Source organism: Ctenopharyngodon idella, chromosome 2, assembly GCF_019924925.1.
Source record: "Ctenopharyngodon idella isolate HZGC_01 chromosome 2, HZGC01, whole genome shotgun sequence".
Classification (NCBI taxonomy): domain Eukaryota; kingdom Metazoa; phylum Chordata; class Actinopteri; order Cypriniformes; family Xenocyprididae; genus Ctenopharyngodon; species Ctenopharyngodon idella.
The window spans coordinates 23,115,434-23,136,256 of NC_067221.1; the positions used below are offsets into that span (position 1 = coordinate 23,115,434).

The 20,823-nt window shown below is 36.0% G+C and overlaps 2 protein-coding genes across 2 annotated transcripts; both read left to right on the plus strand.

Moving 5' to 3' along the window:
- Nucleotides 1-691: 691 nt before the first annotated feature.
- On the plus strand, nucleotides 692-5,154 carry dnajb4 (DnaJ heat shock protein family (Hsp40) member B4). The gene is made up of 3 exons (XM_051914462.1): nucleotides 692-1,199; nucleotides 1,561-2,138; nucleotides 4,097-5,154. The coding sequence occupies exons 1-3, from the start codon at nucleotides 989-991 to the stop codon at nucleotides 4,328-4,330; spliced, it is 1,023 nt and encodes a 340-aa protein (XP_051770422.1). The 5' UTR covers nucleotides 692-988; the 3' UTR covers nucleotides 4,331-5,154.
- A 503-nt stretch (nucleotides 5,155-5,657) lies between these two features.
- Nucleotides 5,658-20,391, plus strand: gipc2 (GIPC PDZ domain containing family, member 2). The gene is made up of 6 exons (XM_051914475.1): nucleotides 5,658-6,217; nucleotides 13,257-13,442; nucleotides 13,978-14,158; nucleotides 14,669-14,787; nucleotides 14,912-14,993; nucleotides 19,355-20,391. Exons 1-6 carry the CDS (start codon nucleotides 5,951-5,953, stop codon nucleotides 19,504-19,506), a joined length of 987 nt encoding a protein of 328 aa, XP_051770435.1. The 5' UTR covers nucleotides 5,658-5,950; the 3' UTR covers nucleotides 19,507-20,391.
- The last annotated feature ends 432 nt before the right edge of the window (nucleotides 20,392-20,823 follow it).

The window sequence follows — 20,823 nt, forward strand, 5'->3', positions numbered from 1 at the left end:
AGCAATTCAGAAAACTGTAAATCATCAATGATAAAATTCTGAGATTTATGGAACAGAAATTGAAAGAATAACACCTTTGTACGTTCAGCTATATCTAGTTGTTTTGACAGTTTATAATTTTTTTTATTTGGAATATATTTCAATATGTTTTTACTGAAATGTAGCAAATTGCTGTCTTATTCAGTGTTGGATTATATTAGGTTTTGAACTTAAGTTTAACAGTTTTGAAGAGTATGTACATATGTGCAAATTGCCTGTAGGTTCAGGTTTGGTGGTGTTTGATAGATAGATAGATAGATAGATAGATAGATAGATAGATAGATAGATAGATAGATAGAATTGTTTTTTTAAATGTCACCTAATAATTTTTGTCATAAAATGTCTTTCCATTTTACCACTTGTATTATTATTAATATATTTTAAGGTACAAATCAGATTTTAGTAGTTTTGTATAGCCTACATAGAAAGTATAATAACAGTATACAATGCACTGAAATGTACATTAACTGTAAAATATGCAGCCATGCCATTCTCTAATCCTCAGATTAGAGATCCCCAGACAGACAAGATAGATAGATAGATAGATAGATAGATAGATAGATAGATAGAATCTACACACACAATATTATATACACACACTATTCTCAGGATATTCACATGTGCTTCTGGTTCGAGAGAATTTAGATTTCTGAAAATGGGAAATGACGTCCCTCTACGTTCTAGAAAGCGCCCTCTGATTATTCCAGAGCTGCAATGGTACAGGGGAGGGAGCAATGGCTATTTAAAGAGGGTAAAATAACACAAGATCTTTAGTGCTGAGTAACCGCCTCCAAACAGACACAACAGGATCAACTGATCATCTGTATCACGGTTTAAAGAGGCAGGATTTGACACCGTAGCCACGACGGTGCCTTTATTCACGTTCTTCTTTTTCAAGAGACTGACGAATCCTTGGGCAGCGGCACCAACCCGGTCTGCATAGGAGAAAATGGGCAAAGATTATTACAAAATATTGGGAATCGCGAAAGGAGCATCAGACGACGACATCAAAAAGGCATACAGAAAACAGGCTCTGAAATGGCATCCTGACAAAAACAAGGCGGCTAATGCGGAGGAGAAATTCAAGGAGGTCGCGGAGGCTTATGAAGTTCTCAGTGATCCAAAGAAACGGGAAATATACGACCAGTACGGCGAAGAAGGTAGGCTTCTTCCATCTCTGTAATATATCCATATCAGCAGTGAACATTATGTGAGCCCGAATACTTATTTCCTCTGCTCATCTTTTAAATATGTCGGATGTACTGACAAATATGTTGAAATGAAAAAGAAATCTCCGGAGTCCGGACATTTACCGTAGCCTACGTACAGTATGGCTGTAGGCTATACAAAGTTGACCATATGTAGGTTTTATTGTCCTGACAGTGCTCAACCAGAAAGCTCTACATCAACCGTCGAAATTAGATGTCACCAATGTTGTCTAATTATAAATGGTCTGTATTTGCGTATACTTAGTGTTTATAAAAAGATAAAACGTGTTTTCTCTCAAATCTGTGCATTTAGGCCTTAAAGGAGGTGGAGGAGCATCCGACGGGCCAGGAGGCAACTTCACCTACACCTTCCATGGAGATCCTCATGCAACGTTTGCCACGTTTTTCGGGGGAGCCAATCCTTTCGAGATATTTTTTGGCAGGAAAGTCAATGGACGAGATGATGATGACATGGAGGTGGACGGAAGTGACCCCTTTGGTTCTTTTACGAGTTTTAACATTAATGGATTTCCACGCGAACGGCACGTTGGCCAGGGCGGCCCGCCGCGCAGAAAACAGGACCCCGCGATCCATCACGAGCTCCGGGTGTCTCTAGAGGAGGTCTTTCATGGGTGCACCAAGCGCATGAAAATCTCACGCAAGCGCTTGAATCCGGACGGTCGGACCTTGAGAACCGAGGACAAAATCCTCACTATTGAGATCAAGCGTGGCTGGAAAGAGGGAACCAAAATCACGTTTCCACGCGAGGGTGACGAAACGCCCAACACTATTCCTGCCGATATTGTGTTTGTCATTAAGGACAAGCCTCACGGCCACTTTCGACGAGAGGGGTCTGACATCGTGTACCCGGTCCGGGTCAGTTTGCGCCAGGTGAGAAGAGCCTATCCATCCATCCATCCATCCATCCATCAATAAAACTGTAAAAGTGGTGTCTTGCTGAATATATGTAATTTTTCACACTCAATTATATGGTAATTCATATACTCCCAAAAACATTTTACAATATTTTACAGTAGGCTAATGCACATGATGTGCATGTTATGCACATAATAACATGCAATATAATTTTGCAGTTTTACAGTATATCCATCCATCCATCCATCTTGCTGAGTGTATTATTTGTCATTTTTACTTAAAAAAAAAACATAATTTATACAATATTTTACAGTATCCATTAAATAGAATATAATTTTCCACTATGTAAATTAAATTACAGTACATAAAAATTACAGTTTAGCATGTTAAATTTAGCAAATAATATTGCTTTTCAATCAAAATTACAAACCCTTCATACTGACAGTTTTATAGTCTATATCTTCAATAGATCTGTGCAGGTTTCTCTAAGGCACTGTTTTGTAAATTTCCATAGCTAAAATGTTACATGCTTTGTGTGAAATTCTGTCTCTTACATAATGCAGTTTGGACAGGAAGGAATATGAGCTCGATCAGCTGTTGTGAGATGCCAGAAAAGGAGCTCGCCCACTTAAACTGTTACAGGGCCATTAAGATTACTTCTATGGTAGAATCATCCTGTGTTTGTAAATGTCACTACTGTACATAGAGTACCAAACCCATCAAACCAAATATACTTTTAGACTGTTGAAGTGTGTTGAAAGGAAAGAGTTAGATACATTTTTGCACACTATATCGGCAGAATAATGAATGAATTGAAACGATGGTAGTGGTTTGCACAGGTTACTATCTAAGTATAAGTATGTTTCATACTGTCACATGTAACATCTGAAATTCTCAACTTCCCGTCCTAATGCTGGTTGTTTAAGAAGAAAGTGTAAGAATACACAGTGAATCAGGATGAATATGTATTCATAACATAAAAAATTATATGAAATTAAGGCATATCTAAAAGCAAGTCCAATTACCTTCAAACAGCGGCTCACACCAGACATGCATAAAACTGTTTGCCTAATTAGTCAATTAATTTTTCTAGATGGATGACGATGAAAAATTGAACTATTTATATTGTAATTATGCATTATGAACAACAAAACTGCTTTTCGGTATCCTTGTCTTATTAGTACACTGTAAATATATGATCAATAAGACATAGCAACATATGTTTTTCCAACTCATCCAAATAATGTAACCACTTTCAACTTTACTTTGTAAGTTATACATGATTTAACTAATTGTATTAAAAAAAAAAAAAAAAAAAAAAGGTTGAAGTTGATTATATTTAAAATTTAAGGCAGCAACTGAACTTGAAGTTGAATTAGGGGTAAATTTAGAACTAATAGCACACTTAAAGGTGCAGTGTGTGAATTTTAACGGCATCTAGCGAAGAGGTTGCGTGATTTGAGAAGCTACAGTGGCCGTCTGGCCGACACAAGTCAAAGATGTCGTCTGAGACAGCAGAGAGTACGTTAGCCAGTCAATGAGGTTTCTTCTTACTTCTAACAAAGAATGGTCTCTGCTTCTAATAAACCAGACGACTACTACTACTACTTCTTCTTCATGCGTATTCAATGTAGTGACGATGTAAGCTGCCTCTAAAAACACGAACGATTTAGAAGAAGAACAAAATAGTGATGAAAAGCGCTCTCTAGAGTGTCCATTTAGGGCTGCTGTAGGAACATGCCGGCGCAAAATTATCACTTGACATGGAGGGGGGACCCGCGGTGTGTGTAGATATAAATGGCTCATTCTAAGGTAATAAAAACATAATGGTTCATTATATAAGGTCTTTATACACCACTGAAGACATAGTTATGAATATTGAATTGCATTTCTGTCAATAGATCCTCCGAAATTTTTTTGAGTTTTAACATTTCTTATCCTACTAACAATTTACTGTATTTCTTTGATCATAGTCATTGTGTGGCTGCTCCGTCACCGTGTCGACGATAGATGGTAAAACGTGCAATATGAAGATAACTGATGTTATAAAACCCGGCATGAGGAAGATCATTGCTGGACAAGGACTGCCCTTCCCAAAGAACCCAGAACAAAGAGGGGACCTCATTGTGGAGTTTGATGTGAACTTTCCTGACAGTCTGCCATCTAATGCCAAGGATGTCCTGAAAAGACACTTACCAGTCTCATAAAGTGAACTTGGACAGACTTTACTGACATTTCTACATGAACAATTCAGTCCCCTCGCATATGTGGACTAAAATGACAAATCAAATTTTGAGAATGTGCAATTTCTATTTTTTATCTAAATGTTTGTTAAATATATATGTCTATGTTATATATCTAACACACACACACACACACACATATATATATATATATATATATATATATATGTTGCATGCCTATGTATGTCAATGCAAGCTTAGAGTGCTATTTGTGTCTGAAAGGTTTTAGTTTTTTTGCTTCATTTTAAATGTGCATTTGAAATGTTTTATTGAAATGTTATACAGCATCAGTATTTTACAGACTACATTAGAAATATGTATTTGTTTGCCTTTTTCAAGTAGAAAATCCAAGTAGAAAATTAATCTGTACTGACAGATCATGTACTGTTCTTCTCTCTAAATGCACAAAGTGATATAATTTTAGTAAATGATGGCTTGAAGTGAACTGTGTGATGCTATCATGGATACTTGCCTTCATTCATGAGATAGCATTTAGCTAGATTCATAATGCCTTTTCAGATCTGATATGTCAGATTCCTGTAAATGTGAGCAACAGACTCACATAATGTACCTGTCTTTGACAGAGACCAAAAAATGGTGACTTGTGCTGTGGGTTCATAGCATGTTTATTCATTGAAAGTTTGGAGAGCATTTGCATAATTGGTATTATTTTACCTTACATTTTTACTCTGTTGACTACTTCTAGTGTCTTGTGTTTGGAAGTTTATTCTGGCTAAATCCTTATTCAATTAATAAAAACTGTTGGAGATAGGCTACAGAACCCTCAACTACTGTGCACGTGATTCATTGAAACATCCGCCAGAGGACGCCACATGTTCAAAATTAGGTCCAAAATACTAAGCAACATTTGCTACTGAGAATTAGTCACCATATCAGAATGATGACTGTGAATTATGAAAGCAGAATTTCGGGCATAGCTTAGCTAAATCTCAATGAAAACCCTGACAAAGCTAGACGATTGTCTGTATCCTTACTAAATGATTAAGAATGAATGAACGTATTTGCAGTAGGCTACTGGACGAAAGTATATTATAAACTCGCAATGTGTATTTATTGGTTATATAGGCTATAGTTTCTACACACTCGTAACGGTTATGTAATCTGTTAATTTAGAGATAAAAATGTGTCTTGTAATAGGCCTACCCTATTTATGGCATAATAATCACAGTTTTAGTCGTAGGCTATGTTTATCTTCATCTGCTTCCACCGGTTGGAGTTCCAAAAAAAAAAAAAAAAAAAAAAAATTCATTAATTGACACCTGAGCCAGGTAAATGAGTTTCTGAATGACGTCACAGCGTCCTGTAGCGCGCGTGCGTTTGGCCGTAGAGTTGTCCATTTTCTGCTCCTCAGCGGCTAGAGCGTTTACAGTAGATCCGCATACCGTTTATTATTACTATTTGTTATATACCACCGTTTTAGCCTCTGGGTCGCTTTCGAAGAGAGGAAACAAGCTCACCGAACTAAAAGGACCCATTCAACAGGTTGTTTTCCGTCTTTCAATGCTCTAGCTGTCCGGTTCCCGTGCACTTCAGTCCCCCTACGGATTTACAGGAGGAGCGAACATGCCTTTGGGACTAAGAAAAAAGAAAAATAAGTCGAGGGAAAGCTCTAACTTAGTGGAAAACGAGGAGGTCAGCGGACACGCAGGTGTCGGGAAGTCAGCGGTGAACGGTGGCGGACTCCCTCCTCCACCTGCCAGCCTGCGACCGAAACTGGTGTTTCACACGCAGCTCGCGCACGGGAGTCCCACGGGGAGAATCGAGGGCTTCACAAACGTCAAAGAGCTGTACAGCAAAATAGCGGAAGCGTTTAATTTAAGTCAAGATGAGGTAAATATCTACTGTTAAATACAAGCTATTTCAATATCTCAGTGTGAACTTGAGTCAGTACGCAGGCAGTGAGTCAGAAATAAATTATACAAACGAAGTTGCGAATCAAAAGCCTCCTCGTGAAATACACTGTCTGGTGTTTGCATAAGGTGCGTCTTTCAGGGAGCTTAAAATCTCAGGGAGTCGTTGGCTTTTTTGTTTTGCTTTCAGAAATGAGTTTTGGTTGTATCCTGAAAGCACTCTTTGTAAAGACACATTTTACATTTTACAGGGAGTTGCCAAAATAAAAATGTTATAGCCTATGGGTCAATGACAAATAAGGAGAAAAATGAGATTCTTAGCTATACAAAAATCTAGTTTAAAACATTCTAAAAGTGCTTAGAAATGCCATTTTTAGTTAGTTTAGTGGTTCTCAACCAGGAGTCCGGGGCCTCACGATGACTTAAAATTATTTTAAATAAGATAAAACAAGCATTAAAATATGATAAATTCTTCAAGATTGTGCTCTTTCAAAAAACTTTTTTCAGTTTCAGTGTTGATTTAATTCCTGTTTTGCCTTTGTAGTGCAACAAAGAATGTGTTAATTTTAACACATAAAGTTAATTTTTGTATTTAACATACAAAAAAAAAAAAAAAAGATGAGCATTATGTCACTGACTCATATACATGAAGTTGAAAGCACCACATAATTCAGGTAATAAACCTTCAAGGTGAAATTCCATCACTCTCATGTCAATTTGTAACTATTTTATGTTTTGTTGAATTGGTGGCTAATTCATATGATTTCATAGAACCACATTTTCGTACAATCTGCTTATGCCTCACTGGCGGGTTGGGTTTAGGAGTGACATCATGCTTGCTTTTTCCCAAAAATCGTGAATTTCCAGGCTAATTACATTATACAAATTTATACGAAATCACCACCTCGTAAAATAGTTACGTTTTCTCATGATAAAGTTGGAACTTTTTCCAATAGTTCCTTGGAAAATGAATCATTTTTCTTTCTTAAGGATGTAACCAGGTTTTTGAATTTGGTATTTGAAACTTGAAAGGTTCTTGAATTTAGAATTTGGTTGTTAGAGATTAAAAATAATTCTTGATTAACCATTTTAGACTTAAGTATATTTGTTTCTGGGTGCATAGATACCTTCTAAATCGCTAATAAACTAAAAAGTTCTTTGTTGAAAACAGTAAGGTTCTCCTATGGCATCAAGTGTTAAAAATCTTTTTGGTTGTAACTGAAACGGTTATTTATGAGAGTGTGAATGAATAGTGTTGTCAGGCCTCATATATCAGTTGATCCTCATTGGTCCTCACAAGTTTCCTGCTAGTTCCTGTACTAAAAACACTTAAGGGGGTTCATGCCAAAAACCAGTCAGACAAGTAACCAGACTGTTTAGACAGATCTATCAGGTGTGTGGCGTTTAAAGGATTTGAAGGTCAGCCAACACATTGGTTTGATGGTATTCTAAAAATAAATCACTCGATGGCCTTGTGAATTTTATCCATTGCTGATCCAACACAGTTTCTTTATGATTAGTCATTTGCGTGTTCAAATGGTGGCTCCTGATGATGGTATAGGAACATTGCAGGTCCTAGGAGGAAGTCCCTCACATCCTGTTACAGTGGGTACAACCCAAACACATGATGATAAATCGCTCCGGCCTCCCCGGGGATGGAGGGTATGCAGAGTAGTGCATACTGTGCACCATTACTCTTTTCCATGTGTTGCCTATTGATTGCTAGATGACTCTGTCGTTCCCAGGATATTGGGATGAATTTTGTAGTAAATTGGCTACCTTTTGCATTTTGAGCAGTAATTTGAAAGCTGTCATATATGTAATGGATTGTTTGGTCTACTGCCAATATCATAGCACACAAGGCATTCAAAATTTCACCATGTTGACTTTGAGAAAATTAAGTACCGGTATACCCGGTTAAAAGGGCAGTGTCAATTAGGTTAAACTGCTCTCTTTTAACATGTTAACGTGTGTACAACATTCATTACCTTCCTATGCAAAATTAATGTGACAAAGGGACTCCTCTTGTCAAGTAAATTGCAGACTGAAGCCAGACTTCTCAGCTGTAATTGTTAAGATGGTTTAACACAGGTAAAACAAAGACATTGTAAAGATGTATCTGTAATTTAACAGAACTTCACTGGTCAAAGTCTGTTTATTATCTCGACATAGGAACTCTATTGCGCTTGCTGGACTACGTGACTTCACTGAAGTTTCTTTTCATGGAGCCAAAATGTCATTTGTTTAGCATTTGCATGCAGGTGCTCATGTCTGGACATTGTGTTGTCTGCTCAACAGCTTTCTATGTTTTTCAGTGTCAGTTATTTAGAATTATTGGTATTGGTTGTTTGAATTAGCAGGACTAACCTGAATATTTGAAAAGCAGTTTTTGTTCTTATAACAGCAAGCCAGTATAGTGCAATCTGAAGTAGTCTCCTCATTAAAGGCCTTATTAATACTAAAAATGAACTGGGAAGTTCTGTTCAATGGGAGTGAAAGTATGTTTATAGTATTGCTAATGGAGTTATAATGGGAACCCAAATAAAAGTTGTGACCTATGAATTTTCCATTAAGACTGAAGAAAGCAGTACTGAAAATGTTGTCGTTTGTGTTATTTTTAAAATTCAAATGAGTAGTCAGGGAGACTGTCTTTTTAAAAAGCTGGATAGACCGCAGCGTTGTTGATTAGCATGATCCTTATCTGATGTGATAGGAACACACAATATATCTCAGTGTGATTAGCATACGGCCCCTGGTGAGATAATTTACAAATATTCCTGTAATGTTTCATAGACAGTATCATCCATCGTAGAAACAAAATCAGTCCCCTGTGTAACCCTTCGCAATCCGACCAGACAATAAATTCAGTGTTTATCAGGTTGATTTATGCACTGACAAGGTATGCAATTCCATATTGTTGTGTTCAATAAGGAGAATTTTGTAAAGCTCAGCAAGAACATGTGCAGGTCATATTTTACCCCAAAATCAAAGAGAAGTAAAACATTTTATATTTTGCGTATAAAGTATTAAGCCTATTTTAATGTCTATTAAAGACAAAGAGCTGGTGTTTTGTTGTGGTAAAAGTTGCAGATATAGACTACACTGTTTAAAATGTCTTTTTATCTTTTTGTCCAATTAGATCTTACAATTAGAATGCCCCACCTCTAACACCACCAGCCTAGAATTATAGTTTATGGAATTATAGCTCAACTAAAGCATATTGGCCATTTATGGATATGTCAGAATTTCTATTTCCAGTGCAGACTTCCTGTTTCAATATATCAACAATGGAAATAATGTCAACCTTACTTCTCCTACTACTCCATTACATTTCATTAAAAATGTTATATATATTGCTGTGGTTCTACAATCATTAACTCAATGATTCAGTGATCCAATCCTTGAATTATCAGTATTTGAAACTGATATTTTACAATGTTGAAGTTTAATTTTCGTAATCAAGTACTTTTATACTCGAAAAGGATTAATATTTTGTTAGGGTATCTGTACTTTACTTTTGCTACTTACTTTTACAAAGTAGCTTGACTTCCACCACAAAGCTCAAAAGTAAAAGATGTGTTACAGTAATATCTTCTTAATATCTTGTGTAATATCTTTGGGGATGTATTGACACCCTATAAAGCATATCCTATTATTATATTGCAGTACTTGTCACCCACACTGATAACTGGGGCTGATCCTACAGTACTCAGGGTTATTATAAGGAATATGATTTATCAGTGCTGTAACATGTCCTTCAAGTATGTACTTGCTGTTGTCAGCTAAATGGAATGTGTTCAAACACAACATAATTTGAGTCGCGCCTTTATTGAAACCCGTTTAGATGGTTATGTTGTAACTTCAGACGTCAGTCTGTGTATTTTGAATAAACGCGTTTTAACATAATGGATGTTAGATTGGTTTATTACCTTTTACTTTATGAAAAGTACAAGGTAATGACAGAAAAAAAAAAATCTATTTGACCTCAATGGGATAGTTCTCCCAAAAATGTTATTAATGTCTTTCCAAAACTGTATGACTTCTGTGAAACACAAAAGAAGGGTGAGTAATTGATGAGAGAATTTAAATTTTTGAATGAACTATCCCTTTAACAGTTGTCATGTTTGGTTTGTTGATAAATATAAAAGTAAGTTGACCCAATTTCACTCTAATTCACAGGGTAAGCACAGTGAAGTTTTGAATCCTTCCTTTACCCCACCAATGTTAATGGGTTACCTGTGGAAAAATGTTGATGAGTCTTATTTTGCTGTTGTGAATGGATTTACACAGTAATATCTAAGCTAGCTAGTTAGTCAGTCGCTGTAATGAATGATTTGATGATTCTCTTCACTTCATCAACAAACATGTTGGTGTGGTGTGAAACCTGGCTGCTTCAGCATTTTGACCTGTTAAACTATTAATCTCTCAAAGCCTCAACCTGCTGTATACATCATGTTTGTTCTTTTTTTCTTTTGGTCTGTTATTAATGCCGGCTTAATCTTTAGGCTTTGCTCATTCATTCATTAGAGCAGATTGCCCTGCCAAGACCCCAAAATAGCACCCGGTTACCAAAGAAACGGGCCACTCTCTATCCAACAAAAATGCAGATTTGTCCCACAATCCACTTTTTTTCCCCCACAGATGTGTTGTAGTAGATCACTATAATCCTGTATATTGGCTAACAAAGTTGCTTTGATAAGCTCAGTTGATTTCCTGCCTGTTTCAAGAATGTGCTTCTGAAAGGTCGGCTTGTTGCAATCCTGTGGGTGTGTCCCGTATCGAAGGTGAAACATTTGCCAGTTGAAGGAGGTTTTTCTCACATGATGTGGGCGGGTACGTCAGAGCGTAGATCCGCTGTGTCTCTAAAAACGTGCAATGTGTAAGAGGAAGCATGATGTCAGTCGCAGCCTTGGTAACACAGTGTAGGTGTCCGTGAATACGCCCCCAGATATGGCAAAGATCCGCCCCCCTCCTGTCCCTGCGAAAGCTCTCCCTTAATCCCGGCCCTTTTGATAGGCTCTGGTAACCAGGGCAACAGTCTTGTATGTCAGCTGATGTGTGTCCAAAGTGCTTGCAGAGCACAAAAGGGGGAGAAAACAAGTCGGCTTTGTTGGAGTGTCTGCTGCACCACCAAAGGTCGTTATAAAGAGCTGATATGGACTGATCTTTTCTCTTACGCCGGATTCTCGTTAAATTGCGTCCAAAGGTTGTCCTTAACATGCGTGTGTTCTTAAGATCTTGTTTACAATCAATTTATCATGAAGCAAGTGAAATACTTTAGTCTTTCTTGACTTGTTATACAATACTGCTGTGCAGCAACTAAACGTTTAGTTGTCATCAAGTGTTCATTGGTCCGGCCCATTAAATCTGGTGTCTCAGGTTGCAAGGTCTCATGTTTCCTCGCTGCTGCCAGACACTGACAGACATGATGCCAGATTTTTAGATGATGGACACCAGGGTGACCCCGTCTGTCTGTGTGGACATTGGTTATGGGGGTTTGAACATCCTGCCATCTGCATTTGGTTCTTCTTGCTTTAATGTATTATTGCATATATATGCCATACATATTTTTTTTGGACAGAAGCTGTAACTTTATAAGACACAGCAGCATTTGTGACTAAATAATTTTGAAGTAACTTTTATTGTTGCATCATTGTGTTTTTTTTTTTTTTTTTTTTAATAGGGGTAACAATAATTATCCTTTATAGTCTTGTAGGTATTGATTTTGGGGTGAAATTCTGTGAAATGCATTTGAATGTTGTGAAACATGTTAAGTGATTACAACTGGTAGTTAAAAATTAACCAGAATATTTAAAAAATACTTTTAAAAAAATGCAGTATCAAAAGGAAGATGTACAGTATTCCTGTTGGAATTATATCATAATTTAGAAAAAGTCTGAAACAATCTTTATGGGATCATAAGAATATAATTAAAATCAAAAAAGGATCCACTATGTGTTCTTAAAATAATATCTGTTGGATAAGGAGCCCCTAAAGAGATATAACAAGCATGAGTGAGAAGAATTATATTTGAATTATTTTGCGTTTGGTCACGGAAAATTTATGTTCCCCTGAAAAACTGTACTTTTGTGGTTAGCGAATGCAAAGTTTCCTGGGGGAGCAAAATACTTTTGCGAGAGAACACAAAAGCATTGAAATATAATTTTTCCTCCCATCTTGTATTTTTGCTATCACCATGTCCTTTTAGAGGCCTCATACCTTGGGGGCTAAAACCCTGGGTAAACTTTGTTTTCTTTTGCGTATGCTAGTGTACTCGCACAGTCAAACGCACAGCCTTGGAAAGCATACTTCATTTGACTTGTACGCATACACAGGCGTTCGACGTTTTACCTTTGTTTACCTTTGTATACTTTCATGCTAGAGTTGTACAAATAGGGGTACTTTCTAACCTCTTTGCACAATCTCTCATCTATGTAGGTCTCCATTGTCGCTGTAGCTTGCATGCGTTCTGTTTATACAGTTTTTCTTTGACTACTTTGTGAATCGTCGCCCCTAGGGCACGGTTGCCACTTTGTGGATAAAGTAATTACTGCAAAAAAAAATTAAATGGGCATGTGCGACCTGCGGTTACAAAAATCCAGCAGTGCGCGTACTCCTCTGATGACAAAATTTGCATCACTGACCCTCACGTACCTGTAAAAAGTGAACAATACTTTGGGCTTTAGCATGGTGAAATTATTTAGGATTGCATCCAAATTGTGACACAGAGATAATAGGCGTAAAAACAAATTTCTGTCAAGAAATCTGCAGAGCTTTATTGAATACTGCAGTGCACATTCTTATTTCTGTTTTATCTTCTAAAAATATTACTATATATTTGGTGACATACAACATTTTCTAATATAACAAATGAAGATTGTATATTTCTGACTGTGGGATCAGCTACTAAATTAAATTTAGTAAAGTTGCATAAATCCTTAATGTTCTCACTGGATGTTTTATTTTAAAAATTGCCACGTTATTATAGTTGAAACTCTTTTCTAAATGTATTACAACAGATCCTATTTTGCACACTCAACACCCACAAAATTGATATGGAAAAGCTGCTGGGAGGGCAGATAGGACTGGAGGACTTTATCTTCGCTCACATAAAAGGGATCAAAAAGGAGGTGGAGGTGTACAAATCTGAGGAGGCACTTGGGCTTACCATCACAGACAATGGAGCTGGATACGCCTTCATAAAGGTAGACTCACAATGATGCTTCTTTCTAGAACAGGCTGTTATTATGGGATGCCGCCCTTTTAGCTGCAGTGTAATGCACATAATAGCTTGTCGTAGTACTAGCCCTTCCTGTATAGATAATGATTTGCATGTTTTTGAAAGTAAACAAATCTAGTGCCTGAAGACTATTATATTTTTGTGTAAATTGTAAGAGATCCCTCTGCACAAATAAAAACATTATTTACCATTTTGTCTGATGTTGGCTTTGTTTGGCCATGCTTTGATTGAGAGAAGTTATTAATTATATTTATAAGTTGTAATTTAAAAGGACGTCTTTGTAAGATCACATGCTGTAGTTGTAACTCTGAAAGATGGATTTGTATCTTTAAAGCAAAGTGTCAGTTGTGTTTCAGACCCATTTTTTGAGTTGTTTATACATATTATTTTAAGCCTATAATGTGTTAAAGTAAAAGTACACCCTAAAATATATTTGTTCAATTGCTACTTTAACATAAGTTATTCTTAAAACTAAAGCATGTGTGTTTTCCATTTGGCAGCGTATCAAAGAGGGCAGTGTGGTGGATGGGGTGAAGGTGATCTGTGTGGGAGATCATATCGAATGCATTAATGGAAAGAACATTGTGGGGATGCGGCACTATGAGGTGGCACGAATGCTGAAGGAGCTGCCCAAAGATCAGTCCTTCACCCTCAAACTGGTGGAGCCCATGAAAGCCTTCGGTTTGTTATTCATGCTTGTTGAAGTACTATTTTTGGATATTCTTAATTTTGAATGTACATGACTGGAACAAAATCTAGACAATAGAGTGCAACAGTTGGTTTCTGAAGTAAATATCCCATTAATTTTTTCCAGAGAGAATTTTATTTTCAAAAAAGTATAAATCTTTCGAAACAAAGCTTTAAGGTTGATAAGTGAAGGTATTTGCTTCTCAACAAGCCACAAGTCAATGACTTCAATCTGGTTTTGAAATAAAAATGTTTAATTGCTGAATTCCCAATGAAGAACTACACTACCCATAATCCTCAAAAGAGATCCACCAATCAGAAGCTATAACAATGGAAACTGCAGCAAAAGAGCTCAGCAGTGTTCGGTCACTCCCATAAGGCATTGCGATTGACGAGTCTTAAATGAGTCTTCTATTTCTCCTCAGAATTCATTATGTGATCTAGTAAATGTTGACGTGTAAAAAAAAAAAAAGAAAAAAAAGAATATGTTTTTTCACTTGGCAGAAATGCTTGAACCAAGGTCAAGAGGAGGTGGAGGCAAAACCTCAGGAGAGGGCAAGATAGGCACAGGCAGAGAAACCCTCAGATTGCGCTCAAAGGGACCTGCAACAGTCGAGGAGATGGTAACTGTGTTTTCTCAATGTTTCCATAGCTTGTAATAGTATTAGCAACATGGTCACTGATAATTGAATAGTACTATGGTCATAACGTTCACTTAAAGTCTAATGCCTTTTTATTCCTCTACAGCCCACTGAGTTTGAAGAGAAGGCAGTGAAGAGAGTGGATGACCTTCTTGAGAGTTACATGGGCATTCGAGACACTGAATTAGGTGAGACTTTTGTAGTGTCCATCATGTCATGAAGTGTTTATCACCTATTTTTATAAGATCGTATAAAGGTTCAATTTTGACATTCAAAAAAAAGTGTATTTTAACAAAATACCCTACCGTTCAAAAGTTCGGGACACAAGTCTCTTATGCTCACTAAGGCTTCATTTATTTGATCAAAAATACAGTAAAAACAGTAATAATGTGAAATATGTTTTTTTTAAATATAAAATGTAATTTATTCCAGTGATGACTCCTGTCCCCAGTGTCACATGATTCTTTAGGAGTCATTTTAATATGCTGATTTGCTGCACAAGAAACATTTCTTATTATTATCAATGTTGAAAACAGATGTGCTAATTAATATTTTTAAGCCAAACTGTGATGTTTTTTCAGGATTCTTTGATGAAACTTTAAAAGAGTTTAAAAAGTTTAAAAGAGCAGAATTTATTTGAAATTGTAGTCTTTTGTAACATTATCAATGTCTTTTGTTACTTTTGATTAATTTAATGCAGCCTTGCTGAATATTCATTTCTTTAACCATGTAAAAAAAAAAAAAAAAAAAAAAAAAAACTTATTGAGATTAAAATCTATTTTACAAGAGTGACCTGGCCAAGAGGGCAGCGACAAATAACATAAATTTACAAATTCACAACATCATACAAGACAACACAATCAAGGATCACAACAACAAATTACCAGAGGATAAAACACAGAGTACCTTAAACTCATTCAGTGATGGAAGCATGGTAAGCTTTAAATTATTTAGTAGATTATTCCAAGCAAAGCATTATATTTAAAGTCTTTTTTTTTTTTTTCCAGCTCTGTTTAGACCTGAGAAACTTTGAGGTATAACAGATCATTTGAATGAAGATTATAGCATACTCACCGACCACTTTATTAGGCACACCTGTTCAACTTCTCATTAACACAAATATATAATCAGCCAGTCACATAGCAGCAACTCAATGCTTTTAGGCATGTAGACATGAGCATGTGTTCGAAATCGCCCCCTGTACCCTCATTCACTTTTCCCTACATTACTCCACTAATATAGTCCACTTAAAGTAGTGAATGAAAACTGAGTGCGCCGGAAGGGCTGATGCTTTTGTATAGTTTGTGCAACTCCAGTAGTAAAATTATCTTGAACTCTGTCATGGAAACTAGCATGTATAAACCTTAATTAAACAGTTTAATAATCAATTAAAAAGGAATGATCTGTATGATATTACGCTGTACCCACATTGAACCAGCAGTTTGGAAAACAAATAGATGGATGATTCAGCTACGGGCATTACAGTGCATTATGGGTATTCTCTAGCTGTTGAACATTTCATTTTGGGATTGAATAAGTGCACTCAATAATGTCGACTATGGTTTGAGACACCACTACAAATGGCTGTCCTCTCAAACAGTGCCATATTTAAGGGTATGGGGGTGATTTCAGACACAGCCATGGTCAAGACAAACTGCTGAAGTTCAAACTGAGCATTAGAATGGAGAAGAAAGATGATTTAAGTGACTTTAGTTGGTTTTTGGTTAGCATGGTAGTTGGTGCCAGACAGACTGGTATGAGTATTTCAGGAACTGCTGATCTACTGAGATTTTCACGCACAATCATCTCTAGGGTTTACAGAGAAAAAGAGAAAATATCCAGGAAGCAGCAGTTCTGTGGGTGAAAGTGCCTTGTTGATGCTAGAGGTCAGAGGAGAATGGCCAGATTGATTCAAGCTGATAGAAAATCAAAAGAAACTCAAATAACCACTGGTTACACCCGAGGTATGCAGAAGAGCATTTCTGAACGCACAACATGTCGAACCTTGAAGCAGATGGACTACAGCAGCAGAAGACCACACCGAGTGACACTCCTGTCAGCTAAGAACAGGAAACTGAGGCAACAATTCACACAAGCTCACCAAAATTGGTCAATAGAAGACTAGAAAAACGTTGCCTACACTGATGAGTCTCGATTTCTGCTGCAACATTCAGATGAGATAGGGTCAGAATTTGCTGTAAACAACATGAAATCATGGATCTGTCCTGGCTTGCTTCAACGGTTCAGGCTGCTGGTGGTGTAATGGTGTGTGGGATATTTTCTTGCCACACTTTGGGCCCCTTAATACCAATTGAGCATTGTTTAAATGCCACAGGCTACCTGAGTATTGTTGCTGACCATGTCCATCCCTCTATGACCCCAGTGTACCCATATTCTAAGGCTACTTCCAGTAGGACAACGAACCATGTCACAAAGCTCATATCATCTCAAACTGTTTTCTTGAACATGACATTGAGTTTACTATACTCAAATGGCCTCCACAATCACCAGATCTCAACCACTTTTAGGATGTGGTGGAACAAGAGATTACTAGCAAGGTGTAACTAATAAAGTGGCTGGTGAGTGTATTGGATAAGCTGAGAGACAAATAAGATGGAGGTAACCATAGATAGGATTATAAATAAAACGATACCAGTTAAAACTTCTCCGCATATACAGAGATGGTAACTCAACCTTATTATATAACATAAAGTGATGTGTTTGATAGCTACAGCCAGTAATAAAACCTAAAGCACTGTGAAAAACAATGTCATGTTTTTTAGAGTGTACTGAAGCATTCATATAAATCAGATCTCCATTGTCCAATAGTGGTAAAAAGGTTGCAGACACCAAATATTTCCTTCAACTAGACGAGACAATTTCAAACATTGATTGCAAGTATTGAAGAGGTTGTGCTGATGATGCGCAACAATAAACAGCAGTATCTTCTGCATAAAAATGATGCCTATTATTAGGAATGTTATCACAAATGTTAGTTATATACAAGGAAAATAAAATGGGTCCTAGAACTGACTCCTGAGGTACTCCTTTAGAGACATATGAAGTACAATCCTTTAAAAGCACATACTGAGTTCGTACTGAAAGATAGTTGGCAAACTATTTTATAGCATTATCCGAGAGACCAACAATTAGTCTCTTTTAAAAGGATGTCATGATCAACTGTTTCAAAAGCCTTCGATAATTCAAGAGAGCTGAACAAATCTGTTTACAATCCAAGACATTAATAATGTCTCTAAACACTTTCATAGCAGCAGTAACGGTGCTATGCAGCTTTCTAAAACCAGACTGAAAAGACATTTTTAAATTGTTCATTCACTAAAAGTATTAGTTTCTTTACTGACCACAAACATTTGAACAGTTGCCTCCACATTATTTATTTATTTTTTTATGTAAAAATTATTGTTAAATTGAAAATGTGTGTGTGCACATATATGTGAATGTATATTTATGAATAGTGTTGGGGGTAACGCATTACAAGTAACTTGAGTTACATAATCAGATTACTTTTTCTATTAACTAGTAAAGTAATGCATTACTTTTTCAATTTACAACAAAATATCTAAGTTACTTTTTCAAATAAGTAACACAAGAATAAAAACTGTGAAATACAATCTCAGAATTTTACGGAAACCTGTAATTAGCTATATTAAATTACACACATATACTTTGTATGTATTTAAGCTCACTTTATTAACCAATGTTTTTGCTGCTGACCTTCAATGATCTAATTCAACCATACTAATAAGCAAATATGAATTTAGATTAGATTTAGAAATAAGAGTGTTGAACTTCCTTCTCCTGTATCCTATTCTTCTTTAATCCAGAATGGCAGCACAGCTGAAAAAGCTTTGTTTGAGCTGCCGTACAGGCGTAAATATGCATTTCCTACAGCCTGAGGCTTATTCATTTCACTTTTGTTGTGAAAGGGCCTTTACATTTGCCAAAAATAGAACTTTTTTTTGTCGTTATTAAAAAACAAACAAGCACGCCCAGCCCAGGTGAGAAAAAGTAATGCAAAAGTAATGTAACGCATTACTTTTCTTAAAACGTAACTAACACAATTAGTTACTTTTTGGGATTAATGCAATATTGTAATGCATTACTTTTAAAAGTAACTTTCCCCAACACTCTTTATGAATATATGTGAGTATAAATGTTAACATCATAAATATGTGTTTAGATTGATTTATAAATTGTAAATTTAATTTGTTGTTGGCAGCAGGGGTTTTTAACTAGTGAGTCACAACAGACAATTCAAAATGCAAATTAATAATCCAGATACTTAATTCAAGTAACCATAAAATATATTTAGGACAGCAATAAATAATTATATTAAATGATTTTGGTACTGTGTTGGGTAACCACATGATGTAAAATATTGTTGTCAATACAAGATGGCTGACCTTTGCATTGTAATTTGAAAAAAAAAAAAAAAGATTCATTGCATTAACAAATACTGCCAATATGTGTCAGGCTCTAAAGTATTGCAAAACGGGATGACTTGATCTTTCTTCTCAATTCTGCACAGCGGCCACGATGGTGGAGGTGGGCAGAGACAAGAAGAACCCTGACGAGTTTGCCATGGCTCTGGACGAGGCTCTTGGTGACTTTGCCTTCCCAGATGAGTTTGTGTTCGATGTCTGGGGAGCCATCGGTGACGCCAAACAGGGACGGTTTTAAACGCTGCTACACACACACACCACAACACTGAAAAACTGCTCTACTCTGAACAGGATCCCCTTGATTTCAGCTGTTTATAGCTAGCATGGGGAACATTTGAATTTATGTGACAAAGATTTTTTTTTTTTTTTAACAAATAAAAAATAATAGTACATTTCACCACTGTATTTTTCTTCACATAATACATTATCAAGCCTTTAAAAAAAGCTTCAACAGCATTTAGTCACCAAGTTTTGACCTATCATGAGGAGAATCTAGAGAAATTATTTCTGTTAGTAGCATAGCTGAAGTAGGGAGTATATGATATTTAACACAAGCCAAGGGAAAGGGTGATGTTTGAAACACTCTTTTGCATAGAGAGAATTTTGTATAGAATTATGGATATACGTCAGTTGTCTTTTTAGAACTATTTTAGACTTTTTAATTTATTTAATAAAGTGATAAAAATTTTTAAAAATTGCAGCGTCTATAGCTGATTGTCATACTTTAGTGTATTCAGAATATACACATGAACATAAAAACATGGTCATAAGTTGTCATATTAACCATAAAAATAGTGCCATCCAGATGGTTAATTTCAGAAATGTCACAAATGAATTGATATCACATTGTTGATTTATTTTTTTTTTTTTTTTTGACTTTATTGTAAAATACAATCCATAAGGGATCACTTTGATATATGTTTATTTTTGTGCCTTCACTGTTGTGTTGTCAGTTTAATTTTGTATGAACAATTTCTATTTTGCTCAAATCACAGGTATTTGTCTTTGCCTGGTTTTTTTGTTTTGTTTTTGTTTTTTTTAAAGGTGAAAAAAGATGTACTAAATTACTTTGTGAAGTCGATCATTCATTGCTGATCAAATAATAAACTGTTGCCTATCTTGATCTTTATAATTTTTTGCTTAACATCTTCATGTAAGATTGCTGTTTATCATTCATAACGTGCCATTTAATTCTAATTTAAAGCACTGCATTGTGCTCAAACTGTTGGTGTCGTTTGCAGCAAGTGCAAAAGCACTAACAGTAGAGAAGTGGAACAGAGGGAATATCTGGATAATGACTGCCCTCTGCTGTACCACAAATCATGAGGTTATTTGGTTTTTATAACAACCCTTTTAGATAAAACAGCTCCATAATATAGAACTGAAATATCAACATAAAAATGGTTTTAAGTTATCATTTCATTAGTACACTCTTAGAAAAAGTTTAATGGGGCTCTATAATTTTAAAGAACCCTTTTGTCAAATTTCTTAAATTATTCCATAATAATTACTCCATAATAATGATCCCATGATAAGAACCCTTAAAAGGTTCTAT

Excerpts from the sequence above, each read along its gene's own strand:
- dnajb4 (XM_051914462.1), top strand. The coding sequence starts at position 989 with ATGGGCAAAGATTATTACAAAATATTGGGAATCGCGAAAGGAGCATCA. Across the intron at positions 1,200-1,560 it reads CGACCAGTACGGCGAAGAAG|GCCTTAAAGGAGGTGGAGGA; the intron begins GTAGGCTTCTTC and ends CTGTGCATTTAG. Across the intron at positions 2,139-4,096 it reads TCCGGGTCAGTTTGCGCCAG|TCATTGTGTGGCTGCTCCGT; the intron begins GTGAGAAGAGCC and ends CTTTGATCATAG.
- gipc2 (XM_051914475.1), top strand. The coding sequence starts at position 5,951 with ATGCCTTTGGGACTAAGAAAAAAGAAAAATAAGTCGAGGGAAAGCTCT. Across the intron at positions 13,443-13,977 it reads CTGGATACGCCTTCATAAAG|CGTATCAAAGAGGGCAGTGT; the intron begins GTAGACTCACAA and ends TCCATTTGGCAG. Across the intron at positions 14,994-19,354 it reads CATTCGAGACACTGAATTAG|CGGCCACGATGGTGGAGGTG; the intron begins GTGAGACTTTTG and ends AATTCTGCACAG.